We start from the raw sequence: 17,513 nt of genomic DNA, 5'->3' as shown, positions 1-17,513 counted from the left end.
TCGGGCGGCGCAGCTCACGTGACCGCGCTCCGGGCCTGCGGCCGCTGTCGGTTCCCCCAGTCACCGAGCGAGAGGGAAGAAACAAGATGGCGGCTGCAGGCGATCCGGAGCGGGGCCCCGGCAATTCGGATTGAGCTTTCTCTCTCCACCCCGCCGCTGCCGGGCCGCGCCCCTCCCGCCCGGGCCCCGGCGCCCTCCCCTCCCCCTCGGCCCCGGCGCCCCCCGGCGCCCCTCCCCCTCACCCCTTCGCTCCCCCCCCTCCCTCCACAAGCCGCGGCTCCGACATGAGGGGCCGGCGGGGCAGGCCGCCCAAGCAGCCCGCGGCTCCCGCTGCGGAGCGCTGCGCCCCGGCCCCGCCGCCGCCGCCGCCGCCGCCACCACCGCCACCGCCGCCGCCGCCGCCGCCGCCTCCCGCGTCCGGACCCATCGGGGGGCTGCGCTCGCGGCACCGCGGCAGCAGTCGGGGCAGGTGGGCCGCCGCCCAGGCTGAGGTGGCGCCCAAGACGCGGCTGAGCTCGCCCAGGGGGGGCGGCCGCAGGAAACAGCCGCCGCCGCCGCCGCCGCCGGCCTCCGCCAGCAGCGCCAGCGGCCCGGGCCGGGGGGGCCGAGGAGGCGGGGGCGGCAGGACGGGGGGCGGGGGCGGCCACCTGGCCCGGACCACCCCGGCCCGCCGCGCCGTCAACAAAGTGGTGTACGATGACCACGAGAGCGACGACGACGACGAGGAGGAGGACATGGTCTCGGAGGAGGACGAGGAGGAGGAGGACGGCGACGCCGAGGAGACCCAGGATTCCGAGGACGAGGAGGAAGATGACATGGAGGAAGACGACGATGACTCCGATTATCCGGAGGAGATGGAAGACGACGACGACGACGCCAGTTACTGCACGGAAAGCAGCTTCAGGAGCCATAGCACATACAGCAGCACTCCAGGTACCCACCCAGGCCGCCTGGAGACTCCTTCCCCACCTCCTCCCCTCCCCCTGGCTTGCTCCCTCTCGAGTGCAGTGCATCCTTCTTCCCAGCTCCCCCTCCCCCCCCATCCCGGCCCTGACCCCCACGCGGAGGCCACGGCGTGTCTAGTGACAAAAAAAGACAAAACAAAACTAGATTTGCAAAAGGAAAGAGGCGCATTGTTCAAAATGGAGATTGCATTGTTGCAGTTTGCAGGCTACAGACTCGTTCGCTTTCCTTCTCTCCCCCCCCCCCCCCCTTTCCTCTTCAAAATTTGTGCCAAGTGTGGTGTCTCCACCAGGCAGGATTGAAACTTTGGCACACACGTATCCGTTGAGTTGGTTTTTCTCCCCTGGTTTTGGTATGAGTATTTTATTTATTTATTTTGCAATGAAAGAAGGCTGCTTTGCAAACCGTTGCATGTCTAATGTGTCTTGTAGATTTGGAAAAATCATCGGTTTCTTAAAAGAAAGAATTTAGAGACGTGCTTCCTTTCCCACCCCTAGTTCTAGCGTTTGAAAACTGTTGGGAGGAAGGGTTGTTGTTCGGTGAGCAGGAAGCTTCAGCTGGTCCTGTGTGTGTGTGTGTGTTTGTGTTCTTCGAGTACTCATGGGCGCGTGCAACAGTTGCTGGTAAATTACGGCTGATTAAAGAGCAAAGCAGAAAACCAGACCAAACCAAATTTGGCAATCCTTCCGATTTAAAATCACTTTCGTTAAGTTTCAAATAAAAGTATAACACCACAGGGCCGTGTGTCCCAACCAGTTTGCTCTTGGCGTTGCGTGGGAGATGCAGTTTCGTGGCACCTGTTGCAGACGATGTGTGCTCCATCATCTTGTCCTAAGTGTCAAAGATGAACTTTTTGAAGTCAGAGTGTACAAGTGTCACCTTGGATTGGACAGGACTTTTTCTCGTTACTCTGTTTCTGAGGGGAAAAGTCCTTCCTGGGTCAGTAGGGGATTTCTCCATGGTGATTTCTCGCATGTTTTCTCAGATAGTTTCTTGAGGTTGGCCCTGAAATGTTTGTCTTATTTAAGTAAAACACATAAAATTGCTCCTTTGTATTAAACGAATAACTGTGTGTGTGTGTGTGTGGGGGGGAAAGAACCTTAACTTGTAGTAACAGACTGTTGGGCTCCTTCATGTTTCTGTTAATCTGATTTTAAGGATATTTACCAAGAAAAGCTAATGAGCACATGTGAGGATCTTTCTTTTTCTCTGCCGTGGCCTTGGCTGACCTGGACGCCATCTGTAGACCAGGCTAGCCTCGAACTCACAGAGATCCACCTGCCTCTGCCTCCCAGAGTGCTGGGATTAAAGATGTAGCACCAGCCCCGGCCTGAGCGTCTGTTTTATGAGAGTTTGCCATACTATTTTCAGAGATCAGGGAAGTAGAAGTAGTTAAGTGCTTCTCTTTCTTTCTTTCTTTCTTTCCTTTCTTTCTAAGTATTGCTTAGGTTCTTAACTGTTGTAGGTACGAGAATTAAACCAGATTACTGTGTTAACATCAAGTGAAAAAAGCTCATTTCTTTTGCTTGACTTCAAGAGCAGTTGCCTAGTGTATTGGGGGCGGGTGAAGGGTGATGCTTGTGGAGGAGAGACATGGAAGGGACTGTCCTTTAGCAAGTTTCATTTCTTGCCAGCTTGTGTCAGTGTGTCTTTTAAAGTCATAGATTTTACTTTAAGAAATTATGTGTTGGGAAGCTGGGTGTGGTGGTGCACACCTTTAATGTGGGCACTCTGGATTCAAGGCAGGTGGATCGCTGTGAGTTCGAGACCAGCCTAGCCTAATTCAGGACAGCCAAGGCTACAGGGAGAAACCCTGTCTTAGAGAAGCAAGCAAGCAAGCAAACAAACAAACAAAAGACCCAAGGGAAAGAAAAGAAATTATGCGTTGGGCATCTTTGTATCAAAAGCCTAAAATTGAATTGAAGACGGACATACAGTAGTAGAGGAAGTTAGTTTTTGAGTTAGAAGTGAGGCATTTCCTCGGCAGGGCACTTCAGCTAACTTTAAACTCCTTGAAGCTCTGACACACAGTACTGATGAACTGATGGCCACATAATTGCTGAATTAAATTGCAGGGTGTGGTTGAGGGTTCTTTTTTAACAACCACGTAAAACTTGTGTGTGTTTGTTCATTCATTCATTCATTTATCGAGACAGGGCCTTTACATAACCCTGGGATAGAGACCAGGCTGGCCTTGAACTCGGGAGATCCAACTGCCTCTCTGCGTTTAGGGTGCCTGGTAAACTTGTATACTTATGGTACATCAATGACATTTTTGAATGACACTTGTAGCCTACCTCGGCCGTTCGCTTGTCCTATGCTTATGTGACTTGATAACTTTAGGAGTATGTTTTTATTGTAATCATTCTTAGCTCCTAAGAGACATGCATGGGGCAGATGCGCACGAAAGACTCACTGGATAAGTTGGTGTTAGTAGGTGAGAATTCTGACAATTCTGTAGTAGGTGTCATAGCTTAAATGTTCAGGTTTTAGGAAACTAAAGTGGGTGTAATTAGATTTGGATAAACCCTTCAACCAGTAACTCTAAAAGCAGTCAGAACTTTTTAAAAAATGTATTTTAATTATTATTTTGAAAATTATGTGTGTCTGTGTGAGGGGATGTGCATGTGGTGTAGGTGTGTGCAGGGACCAGAGGTGTCAGATCTCCTGGAGCTGGAGTGGCAGATGGTGGGACCATCTTGACATGGGTGCTAGGAATGATGCTTCTCAAGTTGAGCATTCCTGAAGCCAGAGTCCACTGTTTAAACTACTCTTTCATGTGGCCTGCCATGCCCTTTCCTTCATTTATTGGCTGTGAAGTTAACTTGAGTGTTTTGTTTTTTTTTGTTTTTAATATTTATTTACTTATTATGTATACAGTGCTCTGCTTGCACATACACCTGCCCGCCAGAAGAGGGCATCAGATCCCAGTATAGATGGTTGTGAGCCGCCATGTGGTTGCTGGGAATTGAACTCATGACCTCTGGAAGAGCAACCAGTGCTCTTAACCGCTGAGCCAATGTTCCAGCCCCTTTTGAGAAGACAGGATTTCTCTGTGTAGTCTTGGCTCTCCTGAAAGTGCTTTATAGACCCAGGCTGGCCTTGGACTCACAGTGATCCTCCTGCCTCCACCTCCCAGTGCTGGGATTAAAGAAGTGTTTGGTCTTTCAAAACATTACTTCTTCAGATTATGATAAAAGGGTTTTAGACTTTCAGAGCCGGGCTGGAGAGATGGCTCAGAGGTTAAAAGCACTGGCAGCTCTCCCAGAGGTCCTGAGTTCAATTCCCAGCAACCACATGGTGGCTCACAGCCTTCTATATGAGATCTGATGCCCTCTTCTGGCGTGGAGGAGTATATGCAGGCAGAGCACTGTATACATAATAATAAATAAATGAATGTTTAAAAAAATTGCTATAGACTTTCAGAGTATGCCCACTTATTTTCAGTGAGTATCCATGGTGACAATCAGTTGTTTTTAGCTAGGAATATTGTACCATTAGTTGTATTGTTGGTACTTCTGGGAAGAGGCTTCGGGTCAATGTGTGTGTGTGCGTGTGTGCGTGTTAAGAACAGTCACTTAAGGTGCTCCAGAACAGTCAGGGCTACACACAGAAACCTTGTCTCGAAAAGAAAAAAAGGTACACTGAAGAGTAGGTCTAGCCGGGTGTGGTCATGTAGGCCTTTAGTTGGAGAACTCTGGAGGCAAGAGAACCTCTATGAGTTTGGATATAGTCTGTTTTATACAACAGGCTTTGAGCACTTGGGAGGCAGAGGCAGAGGCAGGTGGATTACTCTGAGTACCAGGCTAGCCTGGTGTACAAAGTGAGTCCAGGACAGGCAAGATAACACAGAAAAACCCTGTCTCAAAAAAACTAAAAACAAAACAACAACAACCACCCAAGCTCTGGTACAGCCAGGACTATTTAGAGCCACTCTGTCTCAAAAACAAGCAGAAGCAGGCCCAAAGAGGAAGGATGGGAAGGGGATGTTGTATTGTCAAGGTTAAAGAGGGATGTGCTTTAGATAGTAGAGAAGAGATTGGTTAGTGTTTGTAGTTCAGAACATTGACTTGATATTCCTAGTGTAAGAGCTGTGGGTGGAGCCTGGCGTGTTGACGCACGTCTTTAATCCCAGCACTCGGGAGGCAGAGCCAGGCCAATCTCTGAGTTCAAGGCCAGCCTGGTCTGTGAGTCCAGGACAGCCAGGGCTGTTACACAGAGAAACCCTGTCTTGAAAAGCAAAACAAAAGCGCCGTGGGTGTAGTTCACCTGGTACAGTGCTTGCTTAGCATGCATGAAAACCTGGCTTTTATTTCCAGCACATAAACTGGGTATGGTAGGGCATGCCTGTAATCCCAGGACTCTGGATGTGGATATGGCGGAACAGAAGTTCACAGTCATCATTAGCTATATAGTGACATACATACATCGCCTGGGTGACATCAGACCCAAGACTTTAACTAAATAGAATACAAGTAGATACCTCAAATAAGTTACACTTAAAAATAAGTTCTGGCCGATTGTGGTGGCGCACACTGGTGGGATTTGCTGAAGGAGGCTGAGGCAGGAGGATAGCGAGTTCAAGGCCAGCCTGGGCTGCACATAGCTGGGCATGGTGACACAAGCCTGTAATCCCAGCACTCGAGAGGCAGGGACAAATGGATCACTGTGAGTTCAAGGCTAGCCTGGTCTACAAAGTGAGTCCAGGACAGCCAAGGCTACACAGAAACCATGTCTCAAAAAACAAAACAAAAAGTTCCTGGTAGAACAAGTAATTGATTAATATATTTATTGAGTACTCTGTAGGTAATGTAACTGTTGATATCGATCGTCTTAGGATTACTGTTGTTGTGATGAAACACCCAAAACCAAAAGCAACATGGGGAATAAAGAGTTCCTTTGGCTTACATATCCTGACACAGTCCGTTGAGGGAAGCCAAGGCAGGAACACAGACCTGGCAGGAACATGAAGGCAGCAGCTGATGCAGAGGCCAAGGATGAGTGTTGCTTACTGGCTTGCTCTCCCATAGCTTGTTGAACCTGCTTTCTTTTAGAACCCAGGACTACCAAGCCAGGGATGACACCACCCACAGTGGGCTGTTCTCTAACCCCCCCCCCCCATCACTAATTAAGAAAATGCTCTACATGCTTGTTGGCTTACAGCTGGATCTTCTGGAGGCATTTACTCAATTGAGGTTCCCTCCTCTTAGATGGCTCCAGCTTGTATCAAGTTGACATAAAACTAACCAGCACACAGGTATTATTAAAGTCACAGACTTTGCAAGTTTATTATTTACTTGTTTATTTTTTTGTGGGGGAGGGTTCAGTCAGGGTTTCTCTGTGGAACTCTCTGTAGACCAGGCTGGCCTCAAACTCAGATATCCCCCTGCCTCTGTCTCCTGAGTTCTGGGAGTAAAGGCGTGCACTACCACACCTAACTTTAAAAGTTTATTTTATTGGGGAATTTTTCCTTTTGTAACAGTACCTTATTCCTGGCTGGCCTGAACTCACTACCCTGCCTCAGCCTCTTAAGTACTGGGATTAAGGTGTGTGCGTTCACACTCTGTTGATTGCTTTCTCTCTCCACAGGGCAAATACTACTGTAAGGATGTCGATTATTAGTGCAAACTTGAAATTATCTCATTTGGCTTGAGTTAGAGGTATTTGGTTGACTAAAGCATTTTTAAATTTTTTTAAAGGTCTTTATTTTATGTATGAGTACTCTATCTACACATACACCTACAGGCCAGAAGAGGGCATCAGATCGAATTATAGATGGCTGTGAGCCACCATGTGGGTCCTGGGAATTGAACTCAGAATCTCTGGAAGAACAGCCAGTGTTTGTAATCTCTGAGTCATCTCTCCAGCCCCTCTATTTTTTTTTTTTTAGTTGGTAAAAGTTTAAGTTGGGGGCTTGGAGGTATGGCCCAGTGCTGTAGTACATTTGTTGCTCTTGCAGAGGTCCTAGGTTCCATTCCCAGAACCCACATGGTGGCTCACAACTCCAGGACCAGGGAAGCAGTGCCCTCTTCTGACCTCTTAGGGCAGCAGGCACCCACATGGTGTCCATAACATACATGCAGGTAAAACACTCATTCATAAGGTTTAAATAATTAAACCTTAAAAATACATATATAGAGCTGGGCGGTAGTGGCACATGCCTTTAATCCCAGCACTCGGAAGGCAGAGGCAGGCGGATCGCTGTGAGTTCGAGGCCAGCCTGGTCTACAAAGCGAGTCCAGGACAGCCAAGGCTACACAGAGAAACCCTGTTTCCAAAAAAACAAACCAACAAAAACAAAAAAAACCCTCAGAAGCTGGGTGGCACAGGTCTTTAATCCCAGTACTCAGGGAAACGGAGGCAGGGGGATTTCTGTGAGTTCGAGGCCAGCCTGGTCTACGAAGTAAGTCCAGGAAAGCCCAGGCTACACTGAGAAACCCTGTCTTGACTCCCCCGCCCACCACAAAGAACCAAAAACAAACAAAAAATCCCAAATCAAAACAAAAACCTTCACGCTTCATCTGGTAGGCATAATTTCATGGTATATTGAGAAGGATATGATAGAAAAATCTGTGTCATTTTGCCTCTTTACCCCTCACGTGTTTTGTGTGCTGATGTTTGAACCTAGGTAGATAAGTATTTTCTATATACTCAGCTTTTTAATTTTTTTTAAGACAGGATCTTAAATTGCCTTGAAGTTGGCAATTTTCCTGCCTTAGCTTACAAAGTAACTGTGCACTACCAAGCAAAACAAAAAAATCAGTTTATTTCTTTTCCCCATCCTTTTTTCTTTTTTCCTTCCTTTTTGTTTTTATTTATTTATTTTTGTGTAGCCTTGGGACTACAGGCATGTACTACCATGTCCTTCTCAGAAAGTTCATTTTCAGTAGACATTGGGTAGAGTTCTGATAGCACTTTGAAATTTAGCATTTCTGATAAAAAACAAAGAAGATTTATGTTCAGCTTGAGACAGAATGGCCCTTGCATTAGACTTCTGGGACTATTTAGCGATGGTTTTAGAATTCGGCATCTTTTATGACTTGAAAACAAAATCCTGGTCCCCTGGGAGCCTTAGTGATTTGTGTCCTCTAAGGATTGTGACAGCAGAGACTGGTGGCAGACATGCTCTGAATGAGCTGGTGGCAGACATGCTCTGAATGAGCTGTAGGTCCCTCAGAAATCAAGTGCAGTACTCCACTGGCAGTCTTTACTGCTGCAGTGTCACCCAGTATGTCTTTTCAGGATATACACAATTCCTGATTGCTTCAAGGGAGGTACAAAGTGGAGACTTACAGAAGGCAGCGTCTATACCCTGGTTTGGGGGTGGTTGGTGTGGGCAGATGGTGAGATGGAGGGATGGTAAGAAGGGAGGCAGAGGAGGGAGCAGTGTGCTCTTAGCACTGATGGTGAAGTGTGGGCAGTGGCAAGTACTGTCCAGCAAGAGCCGGAGTTGACCAATAGGACAATCAACTGTGAAGCTGATTGGCTACCCGGTGCTGGGCCGGTCCCTAGAGACGCAGCTGTGGCCATGCACTTGTCCTCCCTGGCATGCTGAATTAAGGACTGGGCAGTTGGGTGATCGCAGGCACTATTCCCGCCCAGGAACAGAGTTGCTGTGTGGTATTCTCATCAGCAGTACCCTGCGTGGAAGTGTGAACTGGTCTTCCACATTAAGTCACAGAGCCATATGGTAGGCCTCTGTGGCCACCCTTTCCCCAGCAGGTGCAAGGCGGTGTGAAGCCTCCTCTGTCTCTTCCTCACACATCTGTGCTACATGCTTCATTCTGGTCCTGGAATCAAGCAGAAGATCTAGGATTAGGTGGCTGTGGTCTCAGATGCTAGACTTTTCTCCAGGATTCAGCAGGATGGCTAGGAGGAAAGTGAGCTAGCTGGTGGGACCTGGATGAATTCTGTAGTCCTGTATGGCAGCTCAATCCAGGTTGACCCATACGCGCAGAGAAATAAAGCCTCTAAGAAAGCAATGTGTTCAGAGGAGAAACAGACTTGTGGAGGTTAAACTTGAGAATTAGAGAAAATGAGGGCCAGGAGCATTAACCACAGTCAGGCAACATGATCTGTGAGTAGCAGTGAGGCGTGCCGGACTCTGTGATAGTGAGTAGCTTGTGTGTGTGTCGTGCTGGCCAGCCCCTCTGCCCCCTGCCTGCGGGCGTGCTGTGGAAATGGGCTTGTGTGGCAGACTCTGGGAGGTGGAAGCCAGGAGCTTGGGTCTCTTTTGTTAGGCCCTCCTTTTCTCACCCTTAAGACCCTGTCCTCCCCGTGACTGTGACTGACAAGGGACATCACAGATGGACAGGGTGTAGAGCTGACAGGCAGCAGTAATCTGTTGACAGACCAGGAACAGCCTGGTCCAGCCTGCATAGTCCTTGCTGTTTAGATTCCTCTTGCTCATCTTGGTCGATTTTCCTCACCTTACTGGAGTATTAAAACTATCTCCTTCATAATTTTAAAAAGTGTTTATTTTATGTGTGGGTGATTTGTCTGCATGTTTGTCTTGTTTGTTCATCATGAGTGCCAGGTGCCCTCAAAAGCCGGAAGAGGGGGTCAGGTCCCATGAGGCTAGTGTGAAAGATGTGAGACACCATGTGGATGATGAGAATTGGACCTGGGTCTTTTGTTTTGTTTTATTGAGACAGAGTCTCTCTGTGTAGCCTTGGCTGTCCTGGACTTGCTTTGTAGACCAGGCTGGCCTCGAACTCACAGTGATCTGCCTGCCTCTGCCTCCCGAGTGCTGGGATTAAAGGTGTGCGCCACGGGCTGGAGAGATGGCTCAGCGGTTAAGAACACTGTCTGTTCTTCCAAGGGTCCTGAGTTCAATTCCCAGCAACCACATGGTGGCTGACAACCATCTATAATGAGATTTTGTGCCCTCTTCTGCCATGCAGACACACATGGGGGCAGAATACTGTATAAACAATAAATAAATAACATTAAAAAAAGAAGTTGTGCGTCACCATGCCAGGTATAATTTCTCTTTTGTTGTTGTTGTTGGTTTTGTTTTTTTTTCTTTTGGTTTTTCGAGACAAGATTTCTCTGTGTAGCCTTGCCTGTCCTAGACTAACTTTGTAGACCAGGCTGGCCTCAAACTCACAGCGATCCGCCTGCCTCTGCCTCCTGAGTGCTGGGATTAAAGGTGTGTGCCACCACTGCCTGGCTTGTGTTTATAATTTCTAAACAAGATTTATTTAGGTGTTTTGAGTGTTTTTCCTGCATGTATATATGTGTACCAGGTACATGCCTAAGTAGGTCAGAAAGAGGTATTAGATTTCCTGGAACTGGCATATGGATGGTTAGCAGCATCCATGTGGGTGCTGGGAGGTGAACGTGGGTCCTCTCTTAACTCCTGAACCACTTCCCCAGTCCTCATTATTGTTATTTTGAGACAGAGTCTCATTTTGTAGCCCAGTTCCAGCCTGGAACTCAGCAGTCTCTGCCCACCTCAGCTAAGATGGTTAGTATGAGCTACCACAGCCCCATGTGGAGATGAAGTCATGCAGGAGGAAGGGTGCCTAGCATTGAGGTACATGCCCACAACCCCAGCAGGACCATGGCCCATGTGGCTTGGATCTTGGAACCCAGGCCAGGGGCTACAGGGAATGAAGAAAAGACACACATGAGATGTAGTACAGTGATGCTGGGATCAGGTGGGTTTTCTAGCTGCGGCCACCGGGAAGGACAGACCCTCAGCATGTTCATTAGGTACAGCCCGGGAGAGGGGTTACTAGGCTCTATAGGAGGAGTCTGAGGGCCAGGCCAGCAGTCTCAGACTGAATGTCCATGTGGAGGAAGTGCACTTGCTATTTTCTCACACACTGACCAGTCTTCATAAACACTCATATTTGAGCTTCTGAGGAGAGCTTTGCCATTCCTCTTGTGTTTGGTTCATATGGGTAATGCCTTTCCCAACTTCGTGTGAGTCTGCTGGCCTTGGAGTCCTTCACAGGCAGAACTATTGTCACTGTATACATTCATTCACTCAGGGTTTCCTCCAGTCTACACCGCACTAGAAGGCTGAGACTGAAGGATCAGAGGATCATGAGTTCAAGGCTAGCGTGGGTACAGAAAGAAAAAAGGATCCAGGCTCAGTGGCCCACAGCTGTAATCCCAGCACTCGGGAGGCAGAGGCAGGTGATCTCTGTGAGTTCGAGGCCAGCCTGGTCTACAAAGTGAGTCCATGGACAGCCAAGGCTACACAGAGAAACCCTGTCTCAAAAAAACAAAAAGGCCTTTATTGTTTTTTGGGATTAAAGAGGAAGCTGGGCATAGTGGTGCACTTAGGCAGATCTCTGAGTTACAGGCCAGCCTGGTCTACAGAGGGAGTCCAGGACAGCCAGCGCTACACAGAGGAACCCTGACTCAAAAAACAAACAAACAAAATTCTAGTATTTGGGAGATGGAAACAGGGGCATCAAAAGGAAGGAAAGAAAACACTCTATTAAATTAGTTGTGATGTTTTACATTTATTTATTTTACACAGGGCAGGGCCAGTTGTGCCACAGGTTTGTATTAGGGTCAGAGGACAACTTTCAGGAGTCCCTCTGTCCTTCCACCATGTAAGTTCAGGAACCCAATCAGGTCTTCAAATCATCTGGCTTGGCTGAAAGCACCATTTTCTGCTGACTATCTGGCCAGCCCTAAATATGTTTTAAATGGTTTCTTTGCTAGTCTATATCTAATGCTATTTTTGTTTTGCTACATAGCACTTAAATATTTTTGGTTGCCTAAGGTACTCAGATAGTGATAGGTGTCTTTTATGGAACTTGACTAATTTTGATGAATGATTTTAAGCAATAGTTATGATATACTTTAGGTTTACTTTTTAAAAAATGTTTTATTTATGATTATGTATACAGTGCTCTGCCTGCATGTACATCTGCAGGCCAGAAGAGGGCATCAGATCACATTATAGATGGTTGTGAGCCACCATGTGGTTGCTGGGAATAAACTCAGGATCTCTGGAAGAGCAGGCGGTGCTCTTAACCACTGAGCCATCTCTCCAGCCCTAGTACAATGTTTTAAAAGCTCATATTTTACAGTATGTACAGTACTTGGGTAATGTATGTCTTGTATGGGAATATCAAACTTCCATGTCTATTTCTTTTTTCTTTTTTCCCCCCAGACAGGGTTTCTCTGTGTAGCCTTGGTTGTCCTGTCCTGTCTTGGACTTGCTTTGTAGATCAGGCTGGCCTCAAACTCACAGAGCCACCTGCCTCTGCCTCCCAAGTGCTGGGATTACAGGTGTACGCCACTGGGCCTGCTTATCTATTAACTTCTTAAACCCCTGGCAGTTAGCGGCAACAGTTCATTTTGTTTTTTTAACTTTTCGTGTATGCATGTTTTGCCTACTTGTATGTTTGTACATCGTGTGCGTGAGTTATAGGTGGATGTGAGTCATCATGTGGATGCTGGGGATTGAACCCAGGTTTTCTGCAAGAGCAGTAAGCACTCTTGACCAACAGGCCATCTCTCCCTTCACCCCCAGTAGTGTTATCTTTCTTTTTTTAAGATAAAGTTGGTGGAACTGGGATGCTGCTCAGTTGGTAGAATGCTTCCCTAGCATGTACAAAGTACTGAGTTCAACCCCCCGTACTGCGTCTCCTTACCACGTATAGGCAGGGAGGATCTCTTAGTGCCTGACCCAGACCTCTAGTTTGCAATGGATTCCTTTTGCTTTCTGGCTAGCTCTGAGCTATTTAGTGTAATTCATTAAAATGACCTAAAATTGCACCCCCAGGTCCTCAGGGGCAGTAGGTACATTGCAGGTGACCAGGAGCCATTTGGTGATTCGCTGCAGGTCTTTGGGTCCACTCCCTCTGTTGGGTCACTGACATTTTCTTTCACCCTGCTGCCTGGGTAGTGTGGTTCCCTTCATTAAGGGTGTTGGCTGAGCATTGTTCATTGAGACGATGGTGTTGTATTTCTTGCAGTAAGAATTGGGGTCATCTTTAGGTTACTTAGAAATACTAATGGTTCTTGGTAGTCAGGGAAGAGGCAACCAGTTAACAGTGTTAGAAAATCTGACACATTTTATCAAGTCTTGATAAAAATAAAGCTGTTACACACACACACACACACACACACACACACACACACACACAAATTCATACTTGGTTGAAAAGTTAACTTGATAACTCAGATTTCCTTTGTTGTAAAAAAAGTTACTGTGTGAACTAAATTGTGAACGTCTAGGGGCCCCAGGGCATTCTATATATAAAACCTCTGCTGAATCTCTCAAAGTAGTTAACTAGTCCTTTTCATTCCTTCTTACCTTGGAGTTCTTTGATGACCTAGTGACAAAGTTGCTTCTTAAATCTGCTAGGAAAATTACTGTTAGGCTTCCCCTGGTCATGGCTGTCACGTGATTCACACACTTTAAGAGATTCTCTGGCCAGTGGTGCATAGCATGGCACTTTTTTTTTTTTTTTTTTTTTTGGTTTTGTTTTGTTGTTTCTTGGAGACAGGGTTTCTTTGTATAGCACTGGCTGTCCTGTCTCTGCCTCTCCAGTGCTGGGATTAAAGGGGTGCACCACCACTGCCTGGCTTTATTTTTTATTTTTTGCTTTTTCGAGACAGAGTTTTTCAGTGTAATCTTGGTTGTCCTGGGACTCATTCTGTAGACCAGGCTGGCCTTGAACTCATAGTGATCCCCTTGCCTTTGCCTCCCAGTAATCCTCCCTCAGATTACAGGCATGCGTCATCATGCCCAGTTTAGCATGTCACTTCTTAGTAGATGCAGTTGCTGTGTGCCTAGCCGTGCAGCTTCCCGCTCAGTACACTGTTCACATTGCCTCTTGCCAGGCATGTTCTCAATGTAGTCTGTTATGCAACCTGAACAGCACTTCAGAGATACACATGTTCATTGGTGGGATTTCTTTTGCCCTTCTCCCTTCTGGTACATGCACAGTCACATACAGGCTTGTTTGAAGAAACATGACCACGTTCCACTTTCAAAGCGTTATTTAATAACACTTGTAAAATTTGGTTTTGTGTCTAAAGAAAGTTCTGTCTGTGAGTGAGGGGTGTGTGTGTGTGATGTTCCTAGGCTCAGGTGTGAGAGTGTACCATGTCAGAGTCAGTTCTCCCCCCTCCCCTCCAGTTCTAGTGAGGTGCCTGAGTGCGCATCAGGTGTGGTGGCCAGCGCCTTCACCCATTGAGCTATCTTGCCAGCCCAAAACAGCACATTTCAAAAGCACATGTGCCTCAGTTTCAGATATGCGTTTGGTGTTGAGTCGGCATTTACAGATGGCCCTTGGTAGACTTAGGAGACTGCCTTTTTCCTTTTGGGCATCTTGTGCTTATCGGCTGGAGTAGCCTGAGTTGTGATTCTGCCCTGTCTTCGGTAGCCTAACAGTGGAGACGGGAGCAAGGAGCATAAGCTTACATGTGTACAGGGTCCTCAATGCATGTGAGGACAGGAGGCACTTTTTTTTTTTTATAACTTTTATTGAATGTCTATGATTTACAGGTCATGCACCAAAATCCCTCTCCTCCTCCCAGTAAAATAAAACAGACAAACAAAAAGTCTTGTCACAGAAGCTGTAGTGTATCACACAGTATAGCCTTTGTCATCATATGTTTACTTTCAAATGTTCATTGCTACGAGTCATGGCTCTGGTTGGAGGCCTACACTATCGTGACAGGAGACATTTTTTATCTTTAGTAATGCATGAATATATTTGCTATTAATATTTAGTTGTCTTTTTTTAAAAAAGATTTATTTATTTATTATGTACACATTGCTCTGCCTGTACACCTGCAGGCCAGAAGAGGGCACCAGGTCTCATTATAGATGGTTGTGAGCCACCATGTGGTTGCTGGGGACTGAACTCAGGACCTCTGGAAGAACAGTCAGTGCTCTTAATCTCTGGGCCATCTCTCTAGCCCCTAGTTGTCTTTTACAAAAGCAGTTTTGATGGAGTTTGAGAGATGGTTCAGCAGGTAAAGGCAATTGCCACCAAGCCTGATGACATGAGTTAGATTCTTGGAATCCATATAGAAGAAGGAGAGAACACACCCATAAATTGTCTTCTGACTTTCATATGCACCTGTGTGAGTGTGCATGTCCGTGTGCATGTGTGCTTGCCTGGTGCGAGGGATTGAGCCAGGGGCCTTGTGTTTGCTTTGTAGGTGCTCTGTTTTATGCTTTTGGTTCCCCCCCCCCCACCTCCCAAGACAGGGTTTCTCTGTGTAGCCCGGGCTGTCCAGGACTTTGTAGACCAGGCTGGCCTTGAACTCACAGAGATCCGACTGCTTCTGTCTCCTGAGTGCTGGGATTACAAACGTGCCATTGTGCCCTGCTCTGTTTTATGGTCTGTTAATGTTTTACTTTTTTCAGCTTTTAGAAAAAAAATGCTACTTATATGTTAATAGACCTGACCTGATAGACTTAGTCTCCTGGGACTGGAACACAGGACCTTCTTTACATATTAAGAACACGCTTCACCACTCTAGCATATTTATTTGAGACAGGGTCTCACTATGTAGCTCTGAATTGCCTCAGACTCACAGAGATCCACCTGCCCTGCCTCCCGAGTCCTGGGATTAAAGGAGTTTATCATCACACCAGCCTGAACATTTTAAATCTGTAGTAGTGTTTCACGTTCTTCATTCCCTTCCAACCAGTGAGCCTCACTAGATTTTTCCTTAGCACACATAACTCTTCTCTCTCTCTCTCTCTCTCTCTCTCTCTCTCTCTCTCTCTCTCTCTCTGTGTGTGTGTGTGTGTGTGTGTGTGTGTATGTATGTTGTTAAAGGTGGGTGAGACAGGTTTAAGGTCTTATGGTTACATGTCTTCATGTCAGGTTTGACAGATGTTTGTTTTGGTTTCCCAGACATGGTTTCTCTGTGTAGCCTTGTAGTCCTGGAACTCATTTTGTAGACCAGGCTGGCCTTGAACTGAACTCAGAGATCTGCCTGCCTCTGCTTTCAGAGTGCTGGGATCAAGTGCTGGCACCACTGCCAGTCCTTAGTTTGTTTATTATTATTGTTGTTGTTATTATTATTATTAACCCATTCAGTGTGTATTTTTGCACCACCACCACATGGCTTTTTTCTTTTTAAAAAATATTTATTTATTATTATGTATACAGTGTTCTGCCTGAATGTATACCTATAGGCCAGAAGAGGGCATCAGATCACATTATAGATGGTTGGGAGCCACCATGTGGTTGCTGGGAATTGAACTCAACCTCTGGAAGAGCCAGCATGCGCGCACACTCTCTCTGTGTCTGTCTATCTGTCTGTGTGTCTCTCTCCTCCTCCTCCTCCTCCTCTTCTTCTTCTTCTCCTTCTCTCTCTCTCTCTCTCTCTCTCTCTCTCTCTCTCTCTCTCTCTCCAGGGGTTTCTCTGTGGAGCTCTGGCTGTCCTGGACTCCCTTTCTAGACCAGGCTGGCTTTGAACTCACAGAGATCCGCCTGCCTCTGCCTCCCAAGGACTGGGATTACAGGCGTGTGCCACCAGGCCTCGTTCCCTTTTCTCCTTTTTTAAAAAAAGGCATATAGAATGTATTTTAGCCTCGCCTTGAGAATAGAGTGGGTTATAGGTAAACTCCCATTACTGTACAGTATTCCCTGGATGTATTTCTGCATCAGATCTGCCCAGTAGATCTTTTTTGTGATGGTAGGAATGTTCTATGTGTATTGTCTAAGATGGTAGCCACTAGCCATGGGTGGTGGTTATGAACTTGAGATGATAGCTCTTGGTGATATTTTGACTCATGTTAGATACTTCTTAATTCTTTTTAACTTTCACAAAATACACGTGTTATTTCTCAAAGGCAAGTTCATTGACAGATCAACTCTGGTGCTTGGTGTTGACAATGGAGGAGGAACTTCACCTAGGTAATAAAGACCTTAAGTGCCTGGTAGGGTGTTAGCATGGCTCTGGTACTGGCTGGAGCTCAGACAGAGCATTGAGCCTCTATGAATACCCCTTTTTTGTTTGTTTGTTTTTTGAGACAGGGTTTCTCTGTGTAGCGCTGGCTGTCCTGGACTAGCTTTGTAGACCTGTCTAGCCTTGAACTCACAGTGATCCACCTGCCTCTGCCTCCAGAATGCTGAGAGTAGAGGCGTGCTTATGAGCATCTTTTTTTTTTTTTTTTTCCCCGAGACAAGGTTTCTCTGTGTAGCCTTGGCTGTCCTGGACTAACTTTGTAGACCAGGCTGGCCTCGAACTTACAGTGATCCGCCTACCTCTGCCTCCTTAGTGCTGGAATTAAAGGCGTGCGCCACCACCGCCCAGTTTATGAGCATCTCTTAAAGGCAGTAATAATAGTAATTATTTGTTGAGTGGGTGCGAAGAAAAATATGATAATCAGGTGTGGTGGCCCAAGTCTGTAATCCCAGCACTTGGGAGGCAGACAGTGGCAGGCAGATCTCTGTGAGTTTGAGGCCAGCCTGGTCTACAAAGTGAATCCAAGTCAGCCAAGGCTACACAGAGAAACCCTATCTCGAAAAAAATAAAAAATAAATAAAAATCAAAAAACAAAACAAAACAAAAAAGAAAACACCAAACCAACCAACCAACCAAAACAA

The 17,513-nt window shown here is 46.7% G+C and overlaps 1 protein-coding gene across 7 annotated transcripts in view; it reads left to right on the top strand.

The window, feature by feature from the left end:
• The first annotated feature begins 284 nt into the window (after nt 1-284).
• The window catches only part of Bptf (bromodomain PHD finger transcription factor), a 100,208-nt gene continuing 82,979 nt past the window's right edge, over nt 285-17,513 (top strand). For 4 of the 7 annotated variants that reach the window (XM_051158929.1, XM_051158928.1, XM_051158927.1 and 1 more), the window contains exon 1: nt 620-933. In XM_051158929.1, the coding sequence (XP_051014886.1) occupies nt 735-933 (199 nt within the window). In that variant the 5' untranslated portion in view covers nt 620-734. Of the gene's footprint in view, nt 934-17,513 lie in introns of all 7 variants that reach the window. The other 3 variants (XM_051158930.1, XM_051158926.1, XM_051158925.1) reach the window with 1 other exon arrangement.

The sequence above is a fragment of the Acomys russatus genome, chromosome 16 (genome assembly GCF_903995435.1).
Source record: "Acomys russatus chromosome 16, mAcoRus1.1, whole genome shotgun sequence".
Lineage (NCBI taxonomy): Eukaryota > Metazoa > Chordata > Mammalia > Rodentia > Muridae > Acomys > Acomys russatus.
This window is presented reverse-complemented; position numbering and strand designations above follow the sequence as displayed.